This window comes from Amphiprion ocellaris, chromosome 8, assembly GCF_022539595.1.
Source record: "Amphiprion ocellaris isolate individual 3 ecotype Okinawa chromosome 8, ASM2253959v1, whole genome shotgun sequence".
Taxonomy (NCBI): domain Eukaryota; kingdom Metazoa; phylum Chordata; class Actinopteri; family Pomacentridae; genus Amphiprion; species Amphiprion ocellaris.
The window spans coordinates 36972702-36994579 of NC_072773.1; the positions used below are offsets into that span (position 1 = coordinate 36972702).

At 40.8% G+C, this 21878-nt stretch overlaps 2 protein-coding genes across 24 annotated transcripts in view; one reads left to right on the forward strand and one right to left on the reverse strand.

Moving 5' to 3' along the window:
- The first annotated feature begins 7 nt into the window (after positions 1-7).
- On the forward strand, positions 8-17002 carry chdh (choline dehydrogenase). Of its 2 annotated transcripts, XM_055012966.1 has the most exons (11): positions 8-144; positions 1350-1767; positions 3116-3346; positions 4611-4777; positions 7146-7297; positions 7444-7573; positions 8162-8296; positions 8848-8990; positions 10767-10869; positions 11876-12342; positions 16178-17002. In XM_055012966.1, the coding sequence occupies exons 2-10, from the start codon at positions 1373-1375 to the stop codon at positions 12292-12294; spliced, it is 1875 nt and encodes a 624-aa protein (XP_054868941.1). In that variant the 5' UTR covers positions 8-144; positions 1350-1372; the 3' UTR covers positions 12295-12342; positions 16178-17002. The 2 variants fall into 2 exon arrangements, with proteins under 2 accessions (XP_054868941.1, XP_023149334.1); XM_023293566.3 differs by lacking the exon at positions 16178-17002 and having other exon boundaries at positions 11876-13045.
- A 51-nt stretch (positions 17003-17053) lies between these two features.
- cacna1db (calcium channel, voltage-dependent, L type, alpha 1D subunit, b) overlaps positions 17054-21878 on the reverse strand; it is a 153856-nt gene continuing 149031 nt past the window's right edge. For all 22 annotated transcript variants that reach the window (XM_055012944.1, XM_055012956.1, XM_055012962.1 and 19 more), the window contains one exon: positions 17054-21662. In XM_055012944.1, coding sequence (XP_054868919.1) covers positions 21327-21662 — 336 coding nt within the window. In that variant the 3' untranslated portion in view covers positions 17054-21326. The remainder of the gene's footprint in view (positions 21663-21878) is intronic.

A 21878-nucleotide genomic window follows, 5' to 3' on the forward strand; every position in this document is an offset into this window, starting at 1 on the left:
GTGAAGCGCTTCTTAGCCGAAGCTATAGACTGTATGGCCGAAGCGCGGCTCGCTAAGCCCCCGCCCACTGTCCGGCTCCTCGTTTCGGGTTCCTTCGGGTTGGTTCGGGTTGGCTCGGGTCTCCAATTTCAGTTCAGAAACACGGTAAGGTCCGCTGCTTGTTTCAACATTTAACGGCGTTTTTTCTGCTCGTTGTCTTCTCCGACACCACCTCGGGTTGTTTTCAAAGTAATGTCTGAAGGTTCATTCAATGATTTCAATGTTCTCCGTGAAGTCTAAACGACTTCGGAACTAGCTAACAAGTAGTTAGCTTTTCAATCTAAACCAACGACTGGGTTAAAGTCCCCCAAAACAAGTTAGCCTAATCCCTCCAAGTGGTGTTTTAGAGCTTTAAAAACATTTCTATCAAGCAGAAATGTCAAATAAATGTAGCAGGACCGTATACCATATAGACTGTTTGCTGAGAAGTTGCGAAATTTGGTCTTTAATCGTAAACATTACGTGGAAAAAGGGCTTAAAAGTAGCTTAAATGCTAGTGCTATCCTAATGTCACCCTGGTCATTTGTTAGGAAAATATTATCTGACCGCAGAATTCAGTTGAATACTAAAAAGCTGATATGAGCAGTCAGTTTACTGATATGTCAGTTTGACCTAGATAACACTCCCTGTCTGCTGCAGAGCAAGTTTTTACAAGACCGTCGTTATTAATAATTACAGCCTTTTATACAGAATTAACCTGAATTACAGGAGAGTCAAACTCATCTTAGTCCAGGTTCCACCTTCAGTCCAATCTGATCTCCAGTGGACCAGTAAAACCACAGCATAATAACCTATAAATAACCACAACTCCTGATGGTTCCTTTGTTTTAGTGCAAAAAAATGCATCTTTTTATAAAACAACATGAACAACCTGAAATTTGTTAAGAAAAATAAGTTCAATTTCAGCAGCATTCAGCCTCATTTTATCATTTCCACATTACAACTTTCAGATCACAGAGTGTCTACAAAGGAACACAACATTTAGTCATCTGGAGCTGAACCATATAGAGGATTTACTGGAGGATCAAAACCACAAAAAATAAAAACAACAAAAACAAGACATTACAAAAATGAGACATAACACAACAAAAAAATGAGATATTTCATTGTACTTAATAAATTGCCTTTGGTCATTTTTTTGTAGTTTATTATTACACCATTCTTGATGCTTTGGCAGTATTGTTAATATGATATTCATGCCAGCAAAGCATATTAAATGGTATTAAATAGTGAATTAATTGTGGATTTATTCAGCTACATGTGACGATTTCTTTTCCAGATCTTTGAATGTGTGTTTTTGTGATTTCCAGTGAATAAGGAAGTCCTTCCCAGGATGTTGTCTTTGGCTACGTTGGGCCAAACGGGAGCCCGGAGAGTCGTGACGGGGACTCGGGGGAGATTAATGAGGGACAGCAGGTGCTTCTTTACCTGTTTGCCAGATTGTCACTCTGTCCCCAAGACAAGAAAGACCAGATGGGCGTTTTCAAACCACTACAGATGCTTCACCGCCTCGTCCCCTGCAGCCAGTCAGAAAACTCCGTCCTACAGCTACGTTATTATCGGGGCCGGGTCGGCGGGATGCGTCCTTTCCAACCGCCTCACCGAGGATGCCCATGAGTCCGTACTGCTGCTGGAGGCCGGACCTAAAGACATGTGGCTGGGCAGCTCTCGCCTGTCCTGGAAGATCCACATGCCAGCCGCTCTGACCTACAACCTCTGTGATGACAAGTACAGTCACTACGTTATCTCTCTTCAGATGGTGCAGATGCATGAAAACAAAACTTGCTCGTCTAAAAGTGTAAAAGCCACGTAACATTTTGGCTTGCTTTGACTGTTATCAACGCACCGATATTCGCGAGATCAGCTGTAAAACGCTAACCATCATCCTGTTTGCTCAGTTTTTCTAATTATTACGTGAGAAAATCAGCTCAGCCACTGCAAAAGAGGAAGAATTATTAAAGAGCTAAAAAAATTCATAAAAAGTCAAGTATTACGTCCATGATTAGATGTTTCAGACTCTTGCAATAAATCAAGAATAGACTTACTGTATAAACCAGGGGTGTCAAACTCATTTTAGTTCTGGTTCCACATTCAGCCCAGTCTGATCTCCACTGGACCAGACCAGTAAAACCACAGCAGAATAACCTATAAATAACCACAACTCCTAATTATAATTACTGGAACTGAGCAATCTAGTATTTTACTTTAAGGTCAAAATGACAAAAATCAGTCAAAGATAAAAAAAAACAAAAAAACCCCCACCAAAAACAACACAAAATATTACAGAAACTAGACACAAAATAACAAAAGAAAAAAAACCTGACAAAATATGAGACAAACAATTCGAAACAAAACAAAAAAAGAGAAAAAAATTAGAAAAAAGTTACAAATCGGCAAAAAAATGGACAATCGACAAAAATGAGACAAATTATACAAATGACACAAACAGGACAAAAAATGACAAAAGCCAGAAACAAAACGACAAAAAAGTAGACACAAGCGAGACAAAAAGGAAACACAAAACGACAAAATACAAAATACTACATAAATAAGACACAAAATGACAAAAGAACAATGAACAATCTACTATTTTACTTCATGTTCAAAACAACGAATAAACTGAAACACAAAATGACTAAAATAAGACAAAAAACACAAGCGAGACAAACAGGAAACACAAAATGACAAAAAGGAGAAACAAAACAACAAAAACATGAGACAAACAAAAGTCAGACAAAAAAAGACAACAAACAACAAAAACAAGACAAAATATTCCAAAAATGAGACACAAAATGACAAAAGACCAATGAACAATCTAGCATTTTACTTTCTGATCCAAACAACTTGTCATGGTCTGGAAATGATTTTAAATTTATAGTTTTACTAATTTACAATCTGCAGTTAATGTCTTCTCTGGAATTGTTCCACTGGATTGGACCCTCTGGAGGACCGCTTTTGGCCCACGGGCCTCATGTTGGACACCCCTGCACTATAATAACCTATCATTGAGCTGCTGTCTGATGGATATCCGTCCAGTTTTTGCCGTCATGCCGTCTCTGTTTCCATTTCTCCCCAGGTATAACTGGTACTACCACATTCTGCCTCAGGCCCACATGGATAACCGGGTCATGTACTGGCCGAGGGGTCGCGTCTGGGGAGGCTCCTCCTCCCTCAACGCCATGGTCTACATCCGAGGCCACGCCGAAGACTACAACCGCTGGCAGAGAGAGGGCGCCGAGGGCTGGGATTACGATCACTGCCTGCCGTACTTCAGGAAGGCTCAGAGTCACGAGCTGGGAGAGAACAGGTATTTGATGAGAATACCTGAAGGCAGCGATTTAATTATAGCCTCATTTACCTCGGGTGGCATCTCACCTTCACAGACTCTCCAGGTTTCGCAATACATCCTGGGTGACTGGAAAACATTCCTGATTAATGTTCAGTATCACAGCAAACATCATGCAGACTCAGGAACGTGATCATTGCCGGTAAACGCTGTGCGACACCAATCCAGTTTCAATGCTTGGAAACCACACAAAGAACGGAGACGCGTTCTAGTTGGCTTTAGTGGTTTTGGGTCAGATTTGACTTTCTGGAAAACAGATTCCACAAACAGAAGTGATGTATTTGTTTTCCTCTGTTGTTGTGAAAGGCTTTTTACACACAGCCAACTGGAAAACTATGAATGTGCAGCACAAACAGCGTCAGAAAGTTCACGTCTGTCATTTTGAGGACAGGTTTTGTTGTTCTTATGTGTCAGATGTTTATGTTAGACGCTGGAAAATTATTTTAGATTTTAGAGATATAAAGATTTCACAAAATAAATAGAATGTTGTTTAACTTTTGCCAAAAATCTATGATCAATAATTATTCATGAGCTCTGATTGGACGACTGCTGCCAGGAAAGTTAAAAAAAAACACGTCTTTTTAAATGACTTTTGGCTACAAATTCACAGCGGTTGTTAGAAAAAGACAGCAGCTGGTAAGGATTTTTCTAGTTTTGTGTTTTTTTTGTCTCGCTTGTGTTGGTTGTCTACTTTTTTGTCATTTTGCTTCTTGCTTTTGTTATTTTTTTTTGTCCCATTTGTTGCATTTGTATATATTTTTTTGTCTCATTTTTGTCATTTGTCAATTTTTTGTCACTTTTTAACTTTTTTTGTTTCGAGTCCTTTGTCTCATATTTTGTCATTTTTTTCTCGTTCGTCGTTTTGTGTCTCGTTTCTGTAATATTTTGTGCTGTTTTTGTCTTTGTCTGACTTTTGTCATTTTGATCATAAAGTAAAATACTAGATTGTTCAGTTCCAGATAGCTGTGATTATAATTAGGAGTTGTGGTTATTAGGGTCCGAGCACCAACGGTGCGAAGACCCTATTGGAATGCTAGGGTTTATTTATAGGTTATTATGCTGTGGTTTTACTGGTCCGGTCCACTGGAGATCAGACTGGACTGAATGTGGAACCTGGACTAGAGTGAATTTGACACCCCTGGTTTAATATCTTACTTACATGATTTCTGCAGACAGACTACAGCTTCCTGAACTGTTAACTTTGTTTTTTTTCTCTGTGCTTCAGGTACAGGGGCGGCAGTGGACCTCTCCACGTGTCCAGAGGAAAGACCAACCATCCTCTTCACAGGGCTTTTATTGAGGCGGGACAGCAGGCAGGATATCCTTTCACTGACGACATGAATGGATACCAACAGGAAGGCCTGGGCTGGATGGACATGACCATTTTTAAAGGTTCAACAAGCTACTATCTGTATAATTACAATCCAGACCAGTTTGTTAATCAGCGTATAAATTTTACACAAAATAATGGATGCTAATTTAAAGTACCAGGTTCCAGCGTTGACTTGGTATATATTAGTATTAAACTTTTTTTTTTTTTTTTTTACCCAATATGCCACTGTGCAGAAGTAATTGGACACCTGCTGGTTACGCAAAATTTCTTGAGAACCTTTCTTGTTTGTTTGAGTGTTAATACTCAGAGATCAAGTGCCTCAGAGTTTATTTAATAGCTGCCGTTTGAGTGACGTGTCAGTCACAACATGTTTAAGTTAGTCAAGAGATGATTGATCATGTTGAAAAGCAAACTACCTGCCAGTGTGTAGGGTTGCCAAAATCAACAGTTCAATCAAAATAATAATAAAGCAAGGGTGAAAACTGCCTGATAGAAAGAAGTTTGTGCAAGACCAGAACATTGTTTGATAAGAAAAACCCCTTTCTGACTGCACAGAAAGTCACAGGCGTACGTTTCCTTTTCAACCATCGGGCATAACTTTAGAGAGTTCAACACAAGGTGAAAACCCTACGAGAGCCACAAAAATAGAAAAAACCCTCAAAAACAGAAAGAGCAGGTTGGAGTTGTCACAAACAGCTACAACTGCCTCTATCAGAATGATGGAAAGAAGAAAATGTTGAGAAAAAAAAGAACAAGCCGTGACCCAGAGCATACTTGAAGCACAACCATATGTGGTTGTGCTTCAGTGACTTATTGATGCTTCACTGTTTACGGAAGCAGTGAGGTGAATGCAGAGGCATGTAGGAGCATTACGAGAGCTCAGCCAAATCCATCAAAACTCATTAGACGCCCTTCAGCAGGACTGCCATCCTACGCACTCAGCACACAACCACAAGTGTTTTCAAGCGAAACTGATCTTCGTCTCCTGGCAGAGGACCAGACCAAAGACAAAGGTGGCTTTAGATACCAATTATCTGCTCGTGTTTGTGCGTCAGAGCCCTTGAAATATACAATATGATGATTCTGTTTTGTGTATCAGTTACTTCTAAACCCCTAAACCAGGGAGTCAAACTCATCTTAGTCTAGGTTCCACATTCAGACCAGTCTGATCACCAGTGGACCAGACCAGTAAAACCACAGCAGAATAACCTAGAAATAACCACAACTCCTGATTATAATCACAACTATCTGGAACTGAACAATGTAGTATTTTACTGTATGATCAAAATGACAAAAGTCAGACAAAGACAAAAAAACTCCAACAAAAACAACACAAAATATTACAGAAACAAGACATAAAACAACAAAAATGAGAAAAAAGTGACAAAAAATTAGAGAAACGACTCGAAACAAAACAAAAAAGAGACCAAACATTTGAAAAAAAGTTACACAGCGGCAAAAAAATAAATGGGCAAACAACAAAAATGAGACAAAAAAACACAAAATGACAAAAATGAGACACAAAATGACAAAAAATTAGACAAACAACCTGAAACAAAACAAAAAAGAGACTACAAATTTAACAAAAAAGTTACAAAGCAACAAAAAAATGGACAACTTACAAAAATGAGACAAAAAAATTATACAAATGACACAAACAGGACAAAAAATGGCAAAAGCGAGAAACAAAATGACAAAGAAGTAGACCAACAACACAAGCGAGACAAAAAAAAACACAAAATGACAAAAACCAGAAACAAAACGATAAAAGTCAGACAAAAAACAAAAACAAAATATTCCAAAAATGAGACACAAAACCACAAAACATGAGACAAACAACACAAATGAGACAAAAAAATTACAGAAGCGTGAAACAAAACGAGAAAAAGGATCCACAAAACAACGAACAAAGCAAAACACAAAATGACAAAAATGAGACAAAAAACACAAGCGAGACAAAAAAGAAACACAAAACAACAAACACATGACACAAATGACAAACGTCAGACAGAAAAAAAAACAAAACAACAAAAACAAGACAAAATATTCCAAAAATGAGACACAAAACGACTAAAGAACAATGAACAATCTAGTATTTTACTTTATGATCCAAACAACTTGTCATGGTCTAGGAATTATTTAAAATTTCTAGTTTTACTAATTTACAATCTGCAGTTAATGTCTTCTCTGGAATTTTTCCACTTTGAGGGCCGGATTGGACCCTCTGGAGGACCGCTTTTGGCCTGCGGGCCGCATGTTGGACACCCTTGCCCTAAATGTTCGGCTCCATGCGTTATAAAGGCTTCATCTTACACACAAGTCAGTTTAGTCTCCGTTAGTGGATTTGAAACTCAGAGGCTGAAGAAATAACAGGGTTTTACTTTCTTTTATTTTATTATCTACGTCTCTCTGCCCACACCTGTTCAGGTAAGAGGTGGAGCACCGCCAGCGCCTACCTGAGACCGGCCCTGCCTCGGCCCAACCTGAAGACGGAGGTCCACTGCCTGACCACCAAGATCCTGTTTGACGGCAGCCGTGCTGTCGGGGTGGAATATACACAGAACGGACAAAAGAAGAGGGTAAATGGGATGAATAATAAACACAGTAATGAATGAAAACATTGACTTTTGGCTTCATTCAGTTTTTATAACATATTTACTCATTTTACTTCTTGAATGTGGCTTTTTCAGTCATTCACAGATTCATTTTTTTGTTCTCTGTTCAGGCGTTTGCAGAAAAGGAGGTGATTCTGAGTGGAGGCGCCATCAACTCCCCTCAGCTCCTCATGCTGTCTGGGGTTGGAAACGCAGACGACCTGAAAGGACTCGGCATCCCCGTGACTCAGCATTTACCAGGTGAATGTCCAGATAAATTCCAATAATTCCTTAAAAGTTTCCCTTAAAAGTTTCATTTTAAAAAATCCCCTAAATTTGGCAAGAAAATTCTTGTAAATATTTTCAAAAAATGAGTAAAAATCTTCCAAAAAATCCTAAAAATATCTAAAGCGATTCCATATATATCAGTAAAACTTCTAATATTTTCTTTAAGAACATTCACATCAAAAGCAACCAAAATCCAGTGAATTTCACTGTATTTTGGTTGATTTTTTTGTGAATGTTCTTAAGAAACATTTTTAACATTTCTTGTTTTCCACCAAAAAATGTTCAGAGATTTCCCAGAAATGTTGACAATGTGGACATCAGAAGATTCACTGTGAAAATACATATTTTTTCCACATTTTCAAACTTTAAAACGGGTCAATTTTGACCCACAGGACGACACAAGGGTTAAACTGTTACCCAACGAAGAGAATATTTGAGTCCTGATTCTAGTTCTACAATTCTACAGTATGCTCCATGTTTGCTATCAGCCCGGTTCTGGAGTGCAGTGTGTTATATTAGCTGCTGTTAATGCCTCTCTTCCTTCTTCCTGGTGTTTCTCAGGTGTTGGTAGTAACCTGCAGGATCATTTGGAGCTGTACGTCCAGCAGCAGTGCACTCAGCCTATCACCCTGTACAAAGCCCAGAAACCCTTCCACATGGTCAAGATTGGCCTCGAGTGGCTCACCATGTTCACAGGTAGCCAGAGTCACCCACACATGCACAAGCTTCAAATATTTACAGCTTCCACAATCTAATCATCACGCTCAGTTATTCTGTGGATGTGAGACATGTTGAATGTGAAACTGTAAATCACAGCTGATGTTGCAGCAGCATATATAGGAATATTTTAAAGAAGATTCCATTTCAGACGGAGCCCTACGACAGCTGTACAACAAAGTTTGTGACCACCTATGGAAGTTTAGCTTGGATGCAGAAATGCATTTCTTTCCTTATTCCATTACAGAACTTTTTGGTTGTGAAGCATATACACTGGAGTGATGTTAGTAACTGTAATGTGCTTGAAGTGTGTATTATAAAAAAAAAAAAATGGTAACAGATTGGAGACAAAAATACTTGATCGGGAAATCTGGAATATAAAGAAAAACAAACAAAACGGAGCGTTTGTTCCCTCAGTAACAGAGGAGTAATGAGAGCATTATGTATGTGCTGCAGTCTCCTGATAAAGACCTTCAGAGACACTCATTACCACTGTGTTACATCATCTAACCATAAGAATGACTGCATAGGTTATGGAGCAACAGCCCACCTGGAGAGTGGAGGGTTTATCCGCAGTCGACCCCATGTCCTACACCCTGATATCCAGTTTCACTTCCTGCCCTCACAAGTCATCGACCACGGACGAGTTGCTTCCAAGATAGAGGCGTATCAGGTGAGGCTTCTGTTTAGGAAACACTGCCTGCTTTTTGTGTGGGTTGAAGATTGTCATTTTATTGCACTGAAGTCTAGCTGTGTTCTATTTGCTTACCAGTGAAATTCCACACCTCCTGTACACTTAGAAACAACTCCACTATTATTCCAAGAAGGCTTGATAAGACCCTCACGTAATGCACAAGGAAGTTTTTACAGAGCCATGTGTACCATTCCATGGAAATCAGTTATCTCAGACAACAAATGAAGCAGGGGAAAGTTCCGAGTAAACTACCGCCTGTTGGTCTGTTATCCTCCTTTACTGCCTGTTTGCCAGAGAGCTGTACATGCAGTGTTTAGGTCTTTTACTGAAGTGCTGCAACAGACCTCACATTATAGGAGCACACTTTATATCTCCCAGCTAATCTTTTTGATACCTGAATTGTCAATAGTGTAATAAAAAGTTTCACACGTGAGTAAATAATCATTAAGTTGTACGTGTTAATTGGCTCCATAAATACCAAGTGTTATCATATTGTAAAATGACTTAACCCTCATGTCATCCAGGTCAAATTAACCCGTTTTAAAGTTTGAAAATGTGGAAAAAATACATATTTTCACAGTGAAACTTCTGATGTCCACATTTTCAACATTTTCGGGAAATTTTTCAACATTTTTTGGTGGAAAGAAAGAAATGTTAAAAATGTTTCTTAAGAACATTCACATAAAAATCAAACAAAATCCAGAGAATTTCACTGGATTTTGGTTGATTTTTATGTGAATATTCTTAAAGAAAATATTAGAAGTTTTACTGATATATATGGAATCACTTTAGATATTTTTAGGATTTTTTGGAAGATTTTTATTCATTTTTGAAAATATTTACAAGAATTTTCTTGCCAAATTTGGGGGAATTTTTTTTTTTTTTTTTTAAATAAAACTTTTAAGGGAAACTTTTAAGGAACTATTGGAATTTTTTTCCTGAAGGTTTTGCAAATTTTCAGAAATTTGGGAAATATTCTTGCTGAATTTTTGGATTTTTTTTCAGACAAGGAAACAATATTTTTTGGTGCCGTAAATGAGGACAACAGGAGGGTTAACGGTCGGTCCATTGAGATACAATGAGCTCTTTTTCAAGGGAAGCCAAGACAGCAGCCTGAGGAACAGACAGCACCAACTCACTTAACAGAGTGAATAAAATGCATGCTAGATTAAAGCACAGGATTAAGAATTCACATTAAAACAATAAGTGTGATAAGTAGCTGCTGCAGAACCTTTCATGCGGTTTTTAAAAGTTCCAATGGTGACGAGTTCCTTCAGATTCAGTGTGTTCTGCAGTGAGTTCCAGGCAGCAGGTGCAGAGAACTTAAAACAGTGTTTCCCTGATTCAGAGTGAACCTTTGGCACATTTAATAAGTATAAATCATTGGAGCGTAAACAGTAATTGCTGTGGGTTTTAGAGATGTAGTCAGATAAATAATGTGGAAGTCGTAAATTGAGGTTTGATCAAGAGTTCATTTTCCAGAATTAGTCCATGATTTAACACATGAGCAACAAAGGTGTGTTTCATGCAGCTGCCAGGAGAAAGATGCTCATTTGATTTGGATTATTGATGCTGCTGAAACCTTTTGTGAGCTCAGTCTTTATCAATGTGGTTCCTTAAGGAATCGTCTCTCCTGTACAGATGGTTGTGAGTCTGAGCACCATTCAGAAATGAGACTTGCTGCTTCTTTTGTTGGCTTGTTAAACTACTGGTAGATGGGTTTACAGTGGATTTAATGATCTTTTGCTGTTGTAGGTTCATGTCGGACCAATGAGAAGCACCAGTATTGGCTGGATGAAGCTTAAGAGCGCCAACCCTCTGGATCACCCAATTCTCCAACCAAACTATCTCTCCACTGGTAAGATTCAACCACAACAGCACAATCTGGGTATTAGTTCTGTTCTTTGGAGGTCTAAGCCCACATCTAAGTGGATGATTGTAGTTTACTGACTTTATTACAGCAACTCTCAGTAGGTAATCACATCTCTGTGCATTAACAAACTTGGGTGCCATGATGGATGACCAACTAACCTTCAAGGCTCATGTGACCTCTGCTGCTCGGTCGTGACGATTCGTCCTGTAGAACATCAGGAAGATCAGACCCTTCCTGTCTGAACATGCAGGTTCTTGTAATATCACGGATTGACTACTGCAGCTCCTTACTGGAGACCTCCCTTCATGCACAGTCAAACCTCTGCAGATGATCGAGAACGCAGCAAAACGTCTGGTTTTCAACCAACCAAAAACAGCTCATGTCACCCCGCTGTTCAGATCGCTTCACTGGCTTCCAGCTGCTGCATAAAATCCAAAACTCTGACACTTTCATTCAGAACTAGAATGAAAACAACTCCTCCTACCTGAACTCACTCATTCAGGTCTACACTCCCTCCATCTCACTACGCTGTAACAGAAGACTCCTGATCCAACCTCCAGAACAGGGCCGGTCCAGAGCTGGACTCTTCTCCTATGTGGATCCCCGGTGGAGGAATGAGTTACCAAACTCTGTTCCATCTGCAGAGTCTCTCAGTCTTTAAGAAAAGACTAAAACCAGCTCTTCACTGAACACCTTTACACTTGACAGACAGCAAATGAAAAACAAAATCCTCTTCCGTCTGCTCTGCCTGTAGACACCACAGTCCTATTATGACTCTAGAACTTGTTTTATGGATCTTATCCAGGTTGTTTTCTCCTGACTGGATCCTTTCTTGTGTTGGATCTATTCTTGGATAAAACCATCTGCTAAATGAAACTGTAGAATTGTAGAATTAACTTGTGTCTCAACAGTGTGGATGATGTTGTAGAACTCTAGGTAGCAGGATTCTATGAAGGCCCTTCCTGGTGTTCACTGCCTCTCTTCCTTTCAGACATCGATGTGTGGGAGTTCAGGGAGAGCGTCAAACTCTCCAGAGAGATTTTCGCCCAGAAGGCCTTCGACCCGTTCCGTGGCCCTGAAGTCCAGCCCGGTCCTCAGGTTCAGTCCGATGCCGACATCGATGCTTTTGTCCGCCAGAAGGCCGACAGCGCCTACCACCCATCCTGCACCTGTAAGATGGGCTCACCGTCCGACCCGATGGCGGTCGTTGACTCGAACACTCGCGTTCTGGGTCTGGATGGGCTGCGAGTGGCCGACGCCTCCATCATGCCCAGCATCGTCAGTGGAAACCTGAACGCCCCGACCATCATGATAGCAGAGAAGGCCGCTGATATCATCAGAGGTCGCCCTGCCCTCGCTGACTGTGCTGTTCCCGTCTACCAGCCTCCAACACTCAACACGCAGAGATGAACAAAGACCAGGAAGAAGAGCTGGCAGCGCTGGGATGAGGAGTGAAGGGTATGTAGGGGTAGAAACAGTTCACAACCACCTCTGAGGCAGCAGGCAGGAACTTTCTGTGTTTAGTTTTGGTACAGATTCTTGAAGGCCGTGAACGGTCGGTTTACATTCAACTTTCACTACTTCAAACATCAGAACCTCATGGTGGATTCTGATGAGGTTCTGTCAGAGGAGCAACAGGTGTGGGAACAAATATACTGAACACAACACTTGATTTCACTCAGTAGAGCTTCACAGCAAAACTTTTCCTGTCATTGTCGTAAATTTAGGCGTTTATTTATGTCAGCTGTGAGTGCATAACCTTACTGTGATGTAATGGAAAATGCGGCGCATTACCTAGTTCGGTATAAGCAATTTACCAACTACAGCATGTTTCTGTAAACACTCTGAAGTCACACACCCTAGAAACTCCACTACAGCACAAGCATACAGAGAATGTTAAGCCTTTAAATGGTCTGACACTAATAAGTCCATTAAATCTAATACAGTTTACAGAACGCTTCCAGAACACCACGCTCCATTAACCCTCCTGCTGTCTTCATTTACAGGCACCAAAAAACATTGTTTCCTTGTCTGAAAAAAATCCCAAAAAATCAGAAAAAAAAAATCCCCCAATTTCTGAAAATTTGCAAAACCTTCAGGAAGAAAATTCCAATAATTCCTTAAAAGTTTCCCTTAGAAGTTTGATTTAAAAAAAAAACAATCTTCCCAAAAAATCCTAAAAATATCTAGTGGTTCCATATATATCAGTAAAACTTCTAATATTTTCTTTAAGAATATTCACAAAAAAAATCTACCAAAATCCAGCAAATTTTGCTGGATTTTGTTTGATTTTTTTGTGAATATTCTTAAAGAAACATTTTTAAAATTTCTTTTTTTTCCACCAAAAAATGTTCAAAAATTTCCCAGAAATGTTGAAAATGCAGACATCAGAAGTTTCACAGTGAAAATATATATTTTCCCCACATTTTCAAACTTTAAACTGGGTCAACACGAGGGTTTAAACCACAGCCAGGTTCACCTTCTAAACACGTCTCTAGTCTGACAATGGAAAATTCTATAACAGCTCGTATAAAAAAGTGTTTTTCTTTTTCTTGCAAGCAGAAAAATATTTTTTGAACCCAACTGCATCTCAGCAGCATTTCTTGTCGGCCTTTACAGATTATATCAGATCATGTGGGTCGTAGCTGCAGGGTTACGATCCTCGCTGAAACCTGCAGAGACCCAAACACTCTCAGCTGTTACCACGGTAACCTTCCTCTTCCTTCCTGAAGTCTTGCACCTTCAGCAGTTTGATAGAAACCATTGTTTGCTCAGGTTTGTTACACACAGTTCATATCAGCCACATAAGATCCGTAAGGCTCGACTTAAATTCACTTTTAACCTTCAGTTACATGATTTAGCCTCATGTTGAACGAGCCACACAGCAGATTTATGTTGTGAATAGATTTAAGACAGAGACAGAACAGCCACTGAGCACAAAGAACTCTTGAGGCGGTTTTCCCTGGAAAGTAGCCTCTTTGCTGCTACTAGGGATGGCTCGATACCACTTTCTCACATCCGATACCACAGCCTTGAGGATCGGCCAATACCGATCCGATCTGATTCTTTTTGTCACTCTAAAAGTTGTTAATAATACATGGATGTAATTTGCTTGATACTGACATCTAAAAACACCACATTCACTGTACAACAACTGTTCTGGTCCCCTAAAGAAAGAAGGAAAATATGTGACAACTGAAGTTATGTGTAACTGCTGTGGCTTTATTAAAACTTAAAGCTCACATCGCTTTTAACAGCATTTGTAAACACAACAGACCCAGCTGCACCATTCAAATGTTTGAAATAAAATAAAAGTGCAACTTGGTGCAAATATTTACATTAAATTAAATAATCCCAGTGTATAAATGGAAAAGTCACATTATACCTCAATGACATTGCAAAGCTGCAATAAATAATTGTATGAATTAATATAATTGCATCTCCACTAGAATAATGTAGGTAGAACTTCATATGGATGAAGCGGAATGTTTGTCGAGCTGATCGGTAGCACAATGAATGGAACGATGGTTTGGTAATTTTACCGCTGGATAACATGGTTTCCAATCCTCTCACCGTACTTGAAATGCATGCATGATGCCACCACCGTGCTTCACATCATGATGCTGCCACCACCGTGCTTCACATCATGATACTGCCACCACCATGCTTCACATCATGATGCTGCCACCATCATGCTTCATATCATGATGCTGCCACCACCATGCTTCACATCATGATGCTGCCACCACCGTGCTTCACATCATGATGCTGCCACCACCGTGCTTCACATCATGATGCTGCCACCACCGTGCTTCACATCATGATGCTGCCACCACCGTGCTTCACGTCATGATGCTGCCACCACCGTGCTTCACGTCATGATGCTGCCTCCACCGTGCTTCACGTCATGATGCTGCCACCACCGTGCTTCACGTCATGATGCTGCCTCCACCGTGCTTCACGTCATGATGCTGCCACCACCGTGCTTCACGTCATGATGCTGCCACCACCGTGCTTCACGTCATGATGCTGCCTCCACCGTGCTTCACGTCATGATGCTGCCTCCACCGTGCTTCACGTCATGATGCTGCCACCACCGTGCTTCACGTCATGATGCTGCCTCCACCGTGCTTCACGTCATGATGCTGCCACCACCGTGCTTCACGTCATGATGCTGCCACCACCGTGCTTCACGTCATGATGCTGCCACCACCGTGCTTCACGTCATGATGCTGCCACCACCGTGCTTCACGTCATGATGCTGCCACCACCGTGCTTCACGTCATGATGCTGCCACCACCGTGCTTCACATCATGATGCTGCCACCACCGTGCTTCACATCATGATGCTGCCACCACCGTGCTTCACATCATGATGCTGCCACCACCGTGCTTCACATCATGATGCTGCCACCACCGTGCTTCACATCATGATGCTGCCACCACCGTGCTTCACATCATGATGCTGCCACCACCGTGCTTCACATCATGATGCTGCCTCCACCGTGCTTCACATCATGATGCTGCCTCCACCGTGCTTCACATCATGATGCTGCCTCCACCGTGCTTCACATCATGATGCTGCCACCACCGTGCTTCACATCATGATGCTGCCTCCACCGTGCTTCACATCATGATGCTGCCTCCACCGTGCTTCACATCATGATGCTGCCTCCACCGTGCTTCACATCATGATGCTGCCTTCACCGTGCTTCATGGGGGGAATTGTGTGTTTATGATGATGTGCAGTGTTTGGTGTCTAGCATAGCATCTAGCTCAGTTTTTGTCTCATCAGACCAAAGAAACTTCTTAAGTGGCTTTCTCATTGCTGTTCTCGCATAAAGTTTAGATGGATGAAGAATTTGAGCAACACCTTGTGTATGCACAGTGTCTCCCATCTCAGCTGCTGAAGCTTCTAACTCCTACAGAGGAGTCATAGGACTCTTGGTGGCCTCCCTCACTAATCTCTTTCTTGCTCAGTAACCTGGTTTTTGAGGACGTCCTGCTCCAGGCAGATTTAAACGTGCCAGATTCCTTTCATGTCTTAATGATGGTTTAACTGTCCATCTCCTGACTCACGCTTTTCAACAACCTTCTCACAGAGTTGTGTGGAGCTTTCTTTTGTCTTCATTGTGTATTTATATCCAGGAGAGCTGAATCACCACTGACTAAACTTGTTAAATGCATTAACTGATTTCAGATGATCTATTTCAGTAAGTTGACATGTGCTGACTCAGGTGAATACTTGTGCAATCACTTATTTTTAATTTTTGTGGAAATTAATTTTTGTGCAGCTGGTTAGCTCAGTGACTAACACCCTGACTTTGGCGTGGGAGTTTGGTGGTTCCCTCCGGCAAAGTCCTCAGTGTTGCCTCGCCTCCCTGCCTGGTGCTGGATCTCAGATGTACATCGCTTTGGATCAAAGTGTCTGATAAACTAAACAGCATTCAGTGCCGAAAACCAGTAAAAGAGGGTCTTCCAAAGGGATTTTTTAGGCACTCTAAGTATTTTTCTGGATATAATTTTGAAGGTTTTCAATCAGCCAAAGGAACAATCTCGTTTGAAATGTTCAGATTTTACGACTCACAGCTTTGAGTTTCCTTTTTAATGAGCCATATAGTCTCTATAGAAACAGTAATACTGTGTCTCAGAACATCAAATCATTCTAATAGTGTTAAAATACATGAATGTTTCTGCACACTAAAAACTAAACTACACTAAAAACAAATCTTCAGTGTTAGTCTTATGAAGTTTTTAATATATACTGTGAATATTTACAAAGATGTTTTTTAATATGTGATCTACGAATCAGATGACATCATGAAGTTTTAAAGTCTAATAGTAGCGTTAGTGTTGTTCTTATTTCAGTGTTAATTACTGTCCATGCTTTACAGGACTAATTGATGTTGAGATTTTTAACTGAAAGTCGGAATGAAATCAGATTTATGTCATCAGCTGTAATGGAAAGATGCTGGAATGAACTATGATTATGTGTCATGAAGCTCTGCACCATAGAGTGTCTTATATAATTATTGTTTACATGATAATGCAGTCCAGTGCAGAGGCTGTTTGAATCATTTGTGTCTTAATAAAGCAGTAAACTGTGATCATAAAGGGAACGTTACTGTGAACATTGTTTTTTTCTCATATTGATCATAAACACAGCTTCCTGACTTTGTCCTCGTGACTTTATTCAGTGATCGTTACAAAAATCAGCAGGTTCATCGTCAAACAGGCAAAAAATTCAAATGTACAAAACAGGGTTTGTTTGTTTTTTTCTTCATTTTCATTGGTACAAAATCTAGAAGGTACTAGTACTTCTGCTACAAAGTAGATAGAGCTATATATATATATATATATTTTAAATTTCATCCAACAGATGGTTAGAAAGCAGAAATCTTCAAGTTCATCACCAACTTTTTACAAACGCTGTACAGATTTTATACATTATCGTTTCATAGACGTGTGTAAAGCAGTGCAACAGTACAAAAAATAAAGCTGTGTTGCACAACAAAGCTTCGTGTTCTCTGTCACTTTGTCTTTTGATAAATATTTATTTGGACAGTTGTACTTTGAATAAACTGCACGTGTTCTAATGCTGGCAGTAAATCTGGTCTGTCAGAGCCATGCAGCGGTGGCCATTTTATTAAAACAGATGTATTAGTGAAACCAATCATGGATGGTACTGAATGTAAAGTATGTTTTGGTACTAATCTAGAAATTACTAAAGTTTTCTTTTATCCCTGAGCTCCCCGTCACTGATGTCTAAATACTGGAGTTTACATCAGACAGAAGCTGCTGGAGGAGCTAAAAAAAGGCAGTTCTGTTTCCTTTAACCCTGTAAGACCCAAATATAGAAAACAAATCAGCAGTATATATATGTGTGTGTGTGTGTGTGTGTGTGTGTGTGTGTGTATATATATGTCTACACACACACACACACACACATATATATATATATATATATATAGTAAATAATACTAAAAAGACTAAAACTGATGTATTTTTGCAACAGTGGGTTTTCCAGGGTTCCATGGGTTTATGATTACTCTCTGGGAGATGCAGCAAATGTACACATTTCTGCTTACAACATGTGTTAAATATGGCTTCTGAAATTGTCTAAATTCCTCCAAAATATATTTTTAAAAGTCCCCAGAAACTCAAACAGGAAAACTGAATCTTTGGCTGCATTTCCACGAAATCCAACCAGTTTTTAAGCTGTGTGACTCTTCCGTGTTGGTTACTCGGGTCTCAGTGGATCTGTTTTACTTGTTTTGTGCAAATGCAGCCTTTTCCTCAGTTTCTCTGACACTTTAACCAACTGACCTGGATAGTTACAGAGGTAAGAGCATTACAATTAGTTAAAAGTCTCAATTAAACACAATTTACATGCAGTTAGAAAATGCATAAGTCTTATTAATCAGCTGTGTTGGCCACTAAAACCTGTGTGTGGGAGGAAGTGAGTGCATGTACAGCGCACGTGGACAGTATTCCAGCTGTGCACGACAACTTGTGCACACTGGAGCGACTCCAGCGGTGGAATGTAATGCATCTGGAACAGCGTGTAAATGCACTCTCTGTTCCCGTGTTTTGGTTTTACATCAGAAGAAGCCCTTTGATTGCACATGTCAAACACGTTGCCCTGACAACAGTAGTGGGACTGAGGAGAAGAAGAAGAGAAAATCACCCTGCAGTGACCCGGTGTTGGTGTTTTAGAGGTTGACCTGAAGACAGCTGGCAGTGGTGCTGGAGCTAAGGTGCAGAGGTGTTTGTCTTTTTTTTTACCTGCAACCAGGTCGTGTTGTTCTCTCCTCACAGACAGCAGCTGTTCTGGACATCTTGTGCACGGAAAAACTGGCAATTGAACAAGAAAAGAAATCCTACAAATCAAAGGCAACAGCTAACCACAATCACTGCATTCAGATGACACACTATGTACACTATCTGTTCATCACCAGGGAATCCAGCAGAGTCTCCCGCTCTGCTGAGGCGTTTTAAAGGTTCATGTTGAGAGTCTGTTGGTGTCTGTGCTTCATCTGAGTCATCATGAAACAAACCAGACTCAGCTGGTTGAGATAAAATCCACTTAACTTTACTGCAACAGATGAAACTCTTTAAATGTGATGGGATAATAAGGGGACCAACCTCAGCCTGGAGGAAAACTTTAAACATGACTGGACAGATGATGCTTCAGCTGTGAGATCCTCTTTGTTTTAGCAGGTCAGCCTGAGTCATTTCACATAGACGTGTTGCTGCAACAACTCAGCTTTTGTTCAGAGTTTATTTCTTTTTGGGACACTAAAAAGGCGATTTTAAGAGTTCAATATCTCTTCAAGTATAAACTTCCAGATGGAGGGCACTTGAATGATGCAGCTGACATGTCTGGAAGCATAAACTTTACCTTGACTATACAATACGGTAGCAGCTTGTAGCTTTATGCATGTAATAACAACATATAAAACCTTTTGCACACCAGTTTTTATGGTCAACGTCACCATTTTAGCTGGTCAAAATAGCAAAAAACTGAAACCCTTCCTTGCAAAACTTGCTACACATCCAACATTACTGATGTTAGAGGCCTCAAAGTTGGTGAAATGTCAACAAGGGACTGCATTTTTAGTTGCAAATATGGATATATGGACTTTCTGGGGTACCAATGCCATGCTTTTTTTTTTTTTAAATTTTGCACTTTTTTTCATTTCTAAGGGACACTAGTTAAAAATGTTCTGTAGATCATTCTGATCTGCTGGAAACGATTATATGTGTGTCCTTACTGAATATTATGGCTGCGACAGCTGTATTTCTGGAGATATTAAACCCTTAAAATGACTTCTCAGATAATACGTTTTAGTTTCAGGTCACAAATAACGACTAAAATCTGAGTCGGTGCAGCAACGTATTTCCTGAATTCAGGGATGAGAATTTTCCGCGGATCCGCGGAATTCCGAGTTTTTTTCCGCCGAAAGTATAGTTTTTGTGAATCGTGTAAATCCGTTGAGAAAATTGTAGGGGTGTAGGCAAGCGGCCGGCCGGCCGACGCGTCGCGAGCCGAGGCTTGTGATGACCGCCCGCCGTGATGGCCATCCCGCCGCCGACATCTTTCGGCAACGCGCATTGCAACGCGCATTGCAACGCGCATTGCAACGCGCATTGCAACGCGCATTGCAACGCGCATTGCAACGCGCATTGCAACGCGCATTGCAACGCGCATTGCAGACATCGGCACACATTTTCCGAGTTTTTTTCCATTTGTCATTCTCATCCCTGTGAATTCTAGAAACAGACTGACTCCATCTTATTTCTCAGAAATGGCCTCAGGATGAATTTATTCTGAAAGCACTTAACTAGAACGTATTACAACACATAACTGAAGGGGAGTGCAGCAGTTTGACGTTCCAGGCTGAGTTTGTGTCCCACAGAAAAACTAGAACAGATCACAGGTTAGTGAACCAGGTTTCATAATTTCATGGGGCTTTGACAGAAAGTTCAGGATCACGATGGACGGCCTGTGATGATCCTAAACATTAATTTATTTCGGGTTATAAGTTCGTAAAGTTGTGTAAATTTAGCATTGGTGTGGGTGTAAAAGGGGAAGGACTTACAGTATGAAACAGAAGGATATGCCTGAGGACAAAGTCTTTTTTTTTCATTGATATGTGATTTCCTTTTCAAGTCAAAAACAGAGACGAGCAACGTTTAACCCTGAACTCAGTGCAGCTTGATCCAAACGAACCAGCCTGATGGAGATTATCTGAAAGAAACTAACAAAAATATATATATACTATCTATTTATGGAGTTTTTTGTGTAATCTGAGTCATGGAAGGGAGAATGAACCAGCGCCTGTTGTCATGACCAAATAAAAGGGTTCGATCACACATTATATACACATGGAAATCAAATGGAAACATGAATTCTTGGAATCGTTGGAGGCCAAAGACTTTTTGCAGCAGAACAAATGCAGCTTAACTCTAGGATCATCCCACTCACTGGCCTGTCACTGGTTTCTCACATTTAAACTGGAAAATAGAGAAAAATCCAGTGCAAGAAACCTTTCCTCCACTGCAGCCTGTGAGTGGAACGGTGGCACATCTCCTCTTTTATTGGCTCTTTGTATTGAGTAAACAGTGGAAGAATCGCACTGTTCACCCAATACTGCAAACACCCTCTAATTAAAGCTGATTCAGACCAAACCTCTGCTAGTAATAAAGACAACAGATGGTCCTGAATGACAGGCCAGCTGGCAGGTCAGAGCCCAGTTAATCTCAACCGTTAACTTCTGTTCTCGGCACAACAGAAAGAGAAAAACAAGGCACTTTGTTCACTCGTCCATCCCTGTTTGACGTTTCCTCTCTGCTGCACCTGAGGAGGGACTTTCCTCTCGCTGTGGATCAGTAGTACGACTTCAATTGAAAAAACCTAACTAGAAGTGTTGTGAGCCGCTGCTATAGGGAAGTGATGCATATCATCTCATCTGTCAGGTCCTCCTCACATTTCAGCGCCACGTACGGCTCCTCATCGCTGTAGTCACGGATGCTGTGGTCCCTCAGAAGTGTGTTGGCGTGTTGGTCCGTGACGCCGCCGCCGGTTCCCCCGCCGCTGCCGTTGCTCACGCTGCCTTTGCTCACGCTGCCGTTGCTCACGCTGCCGTTCAGCAGGTTGCTGGCTGCGCTCTCCATCTCGTCGATGCTCATCTCGCAGGCGTCTGCGATCTCGTGTTTGGTGGCCGACACAAACTTGGGGTCTCTGGCGTATTTCCCCAAACCCTCAGATATCAGCACCTGAGAGGACAGGAGGAGAATCATCAGGATGAAACATTCGTGGTGCAGACAGCTGAGCTATTCTGGCCTCAAGGAAAATGTAGAAGTCATGTCTCTACTTGCTGCAGGACTCAACTCTCACGTTGTCTTAACCCCTTGACGTCTATTGTCACAAATTCTCATCATGCCTCTTTCATTCAGACTGCAGTGAGGTATCGCATCCATTCCACCAATGCT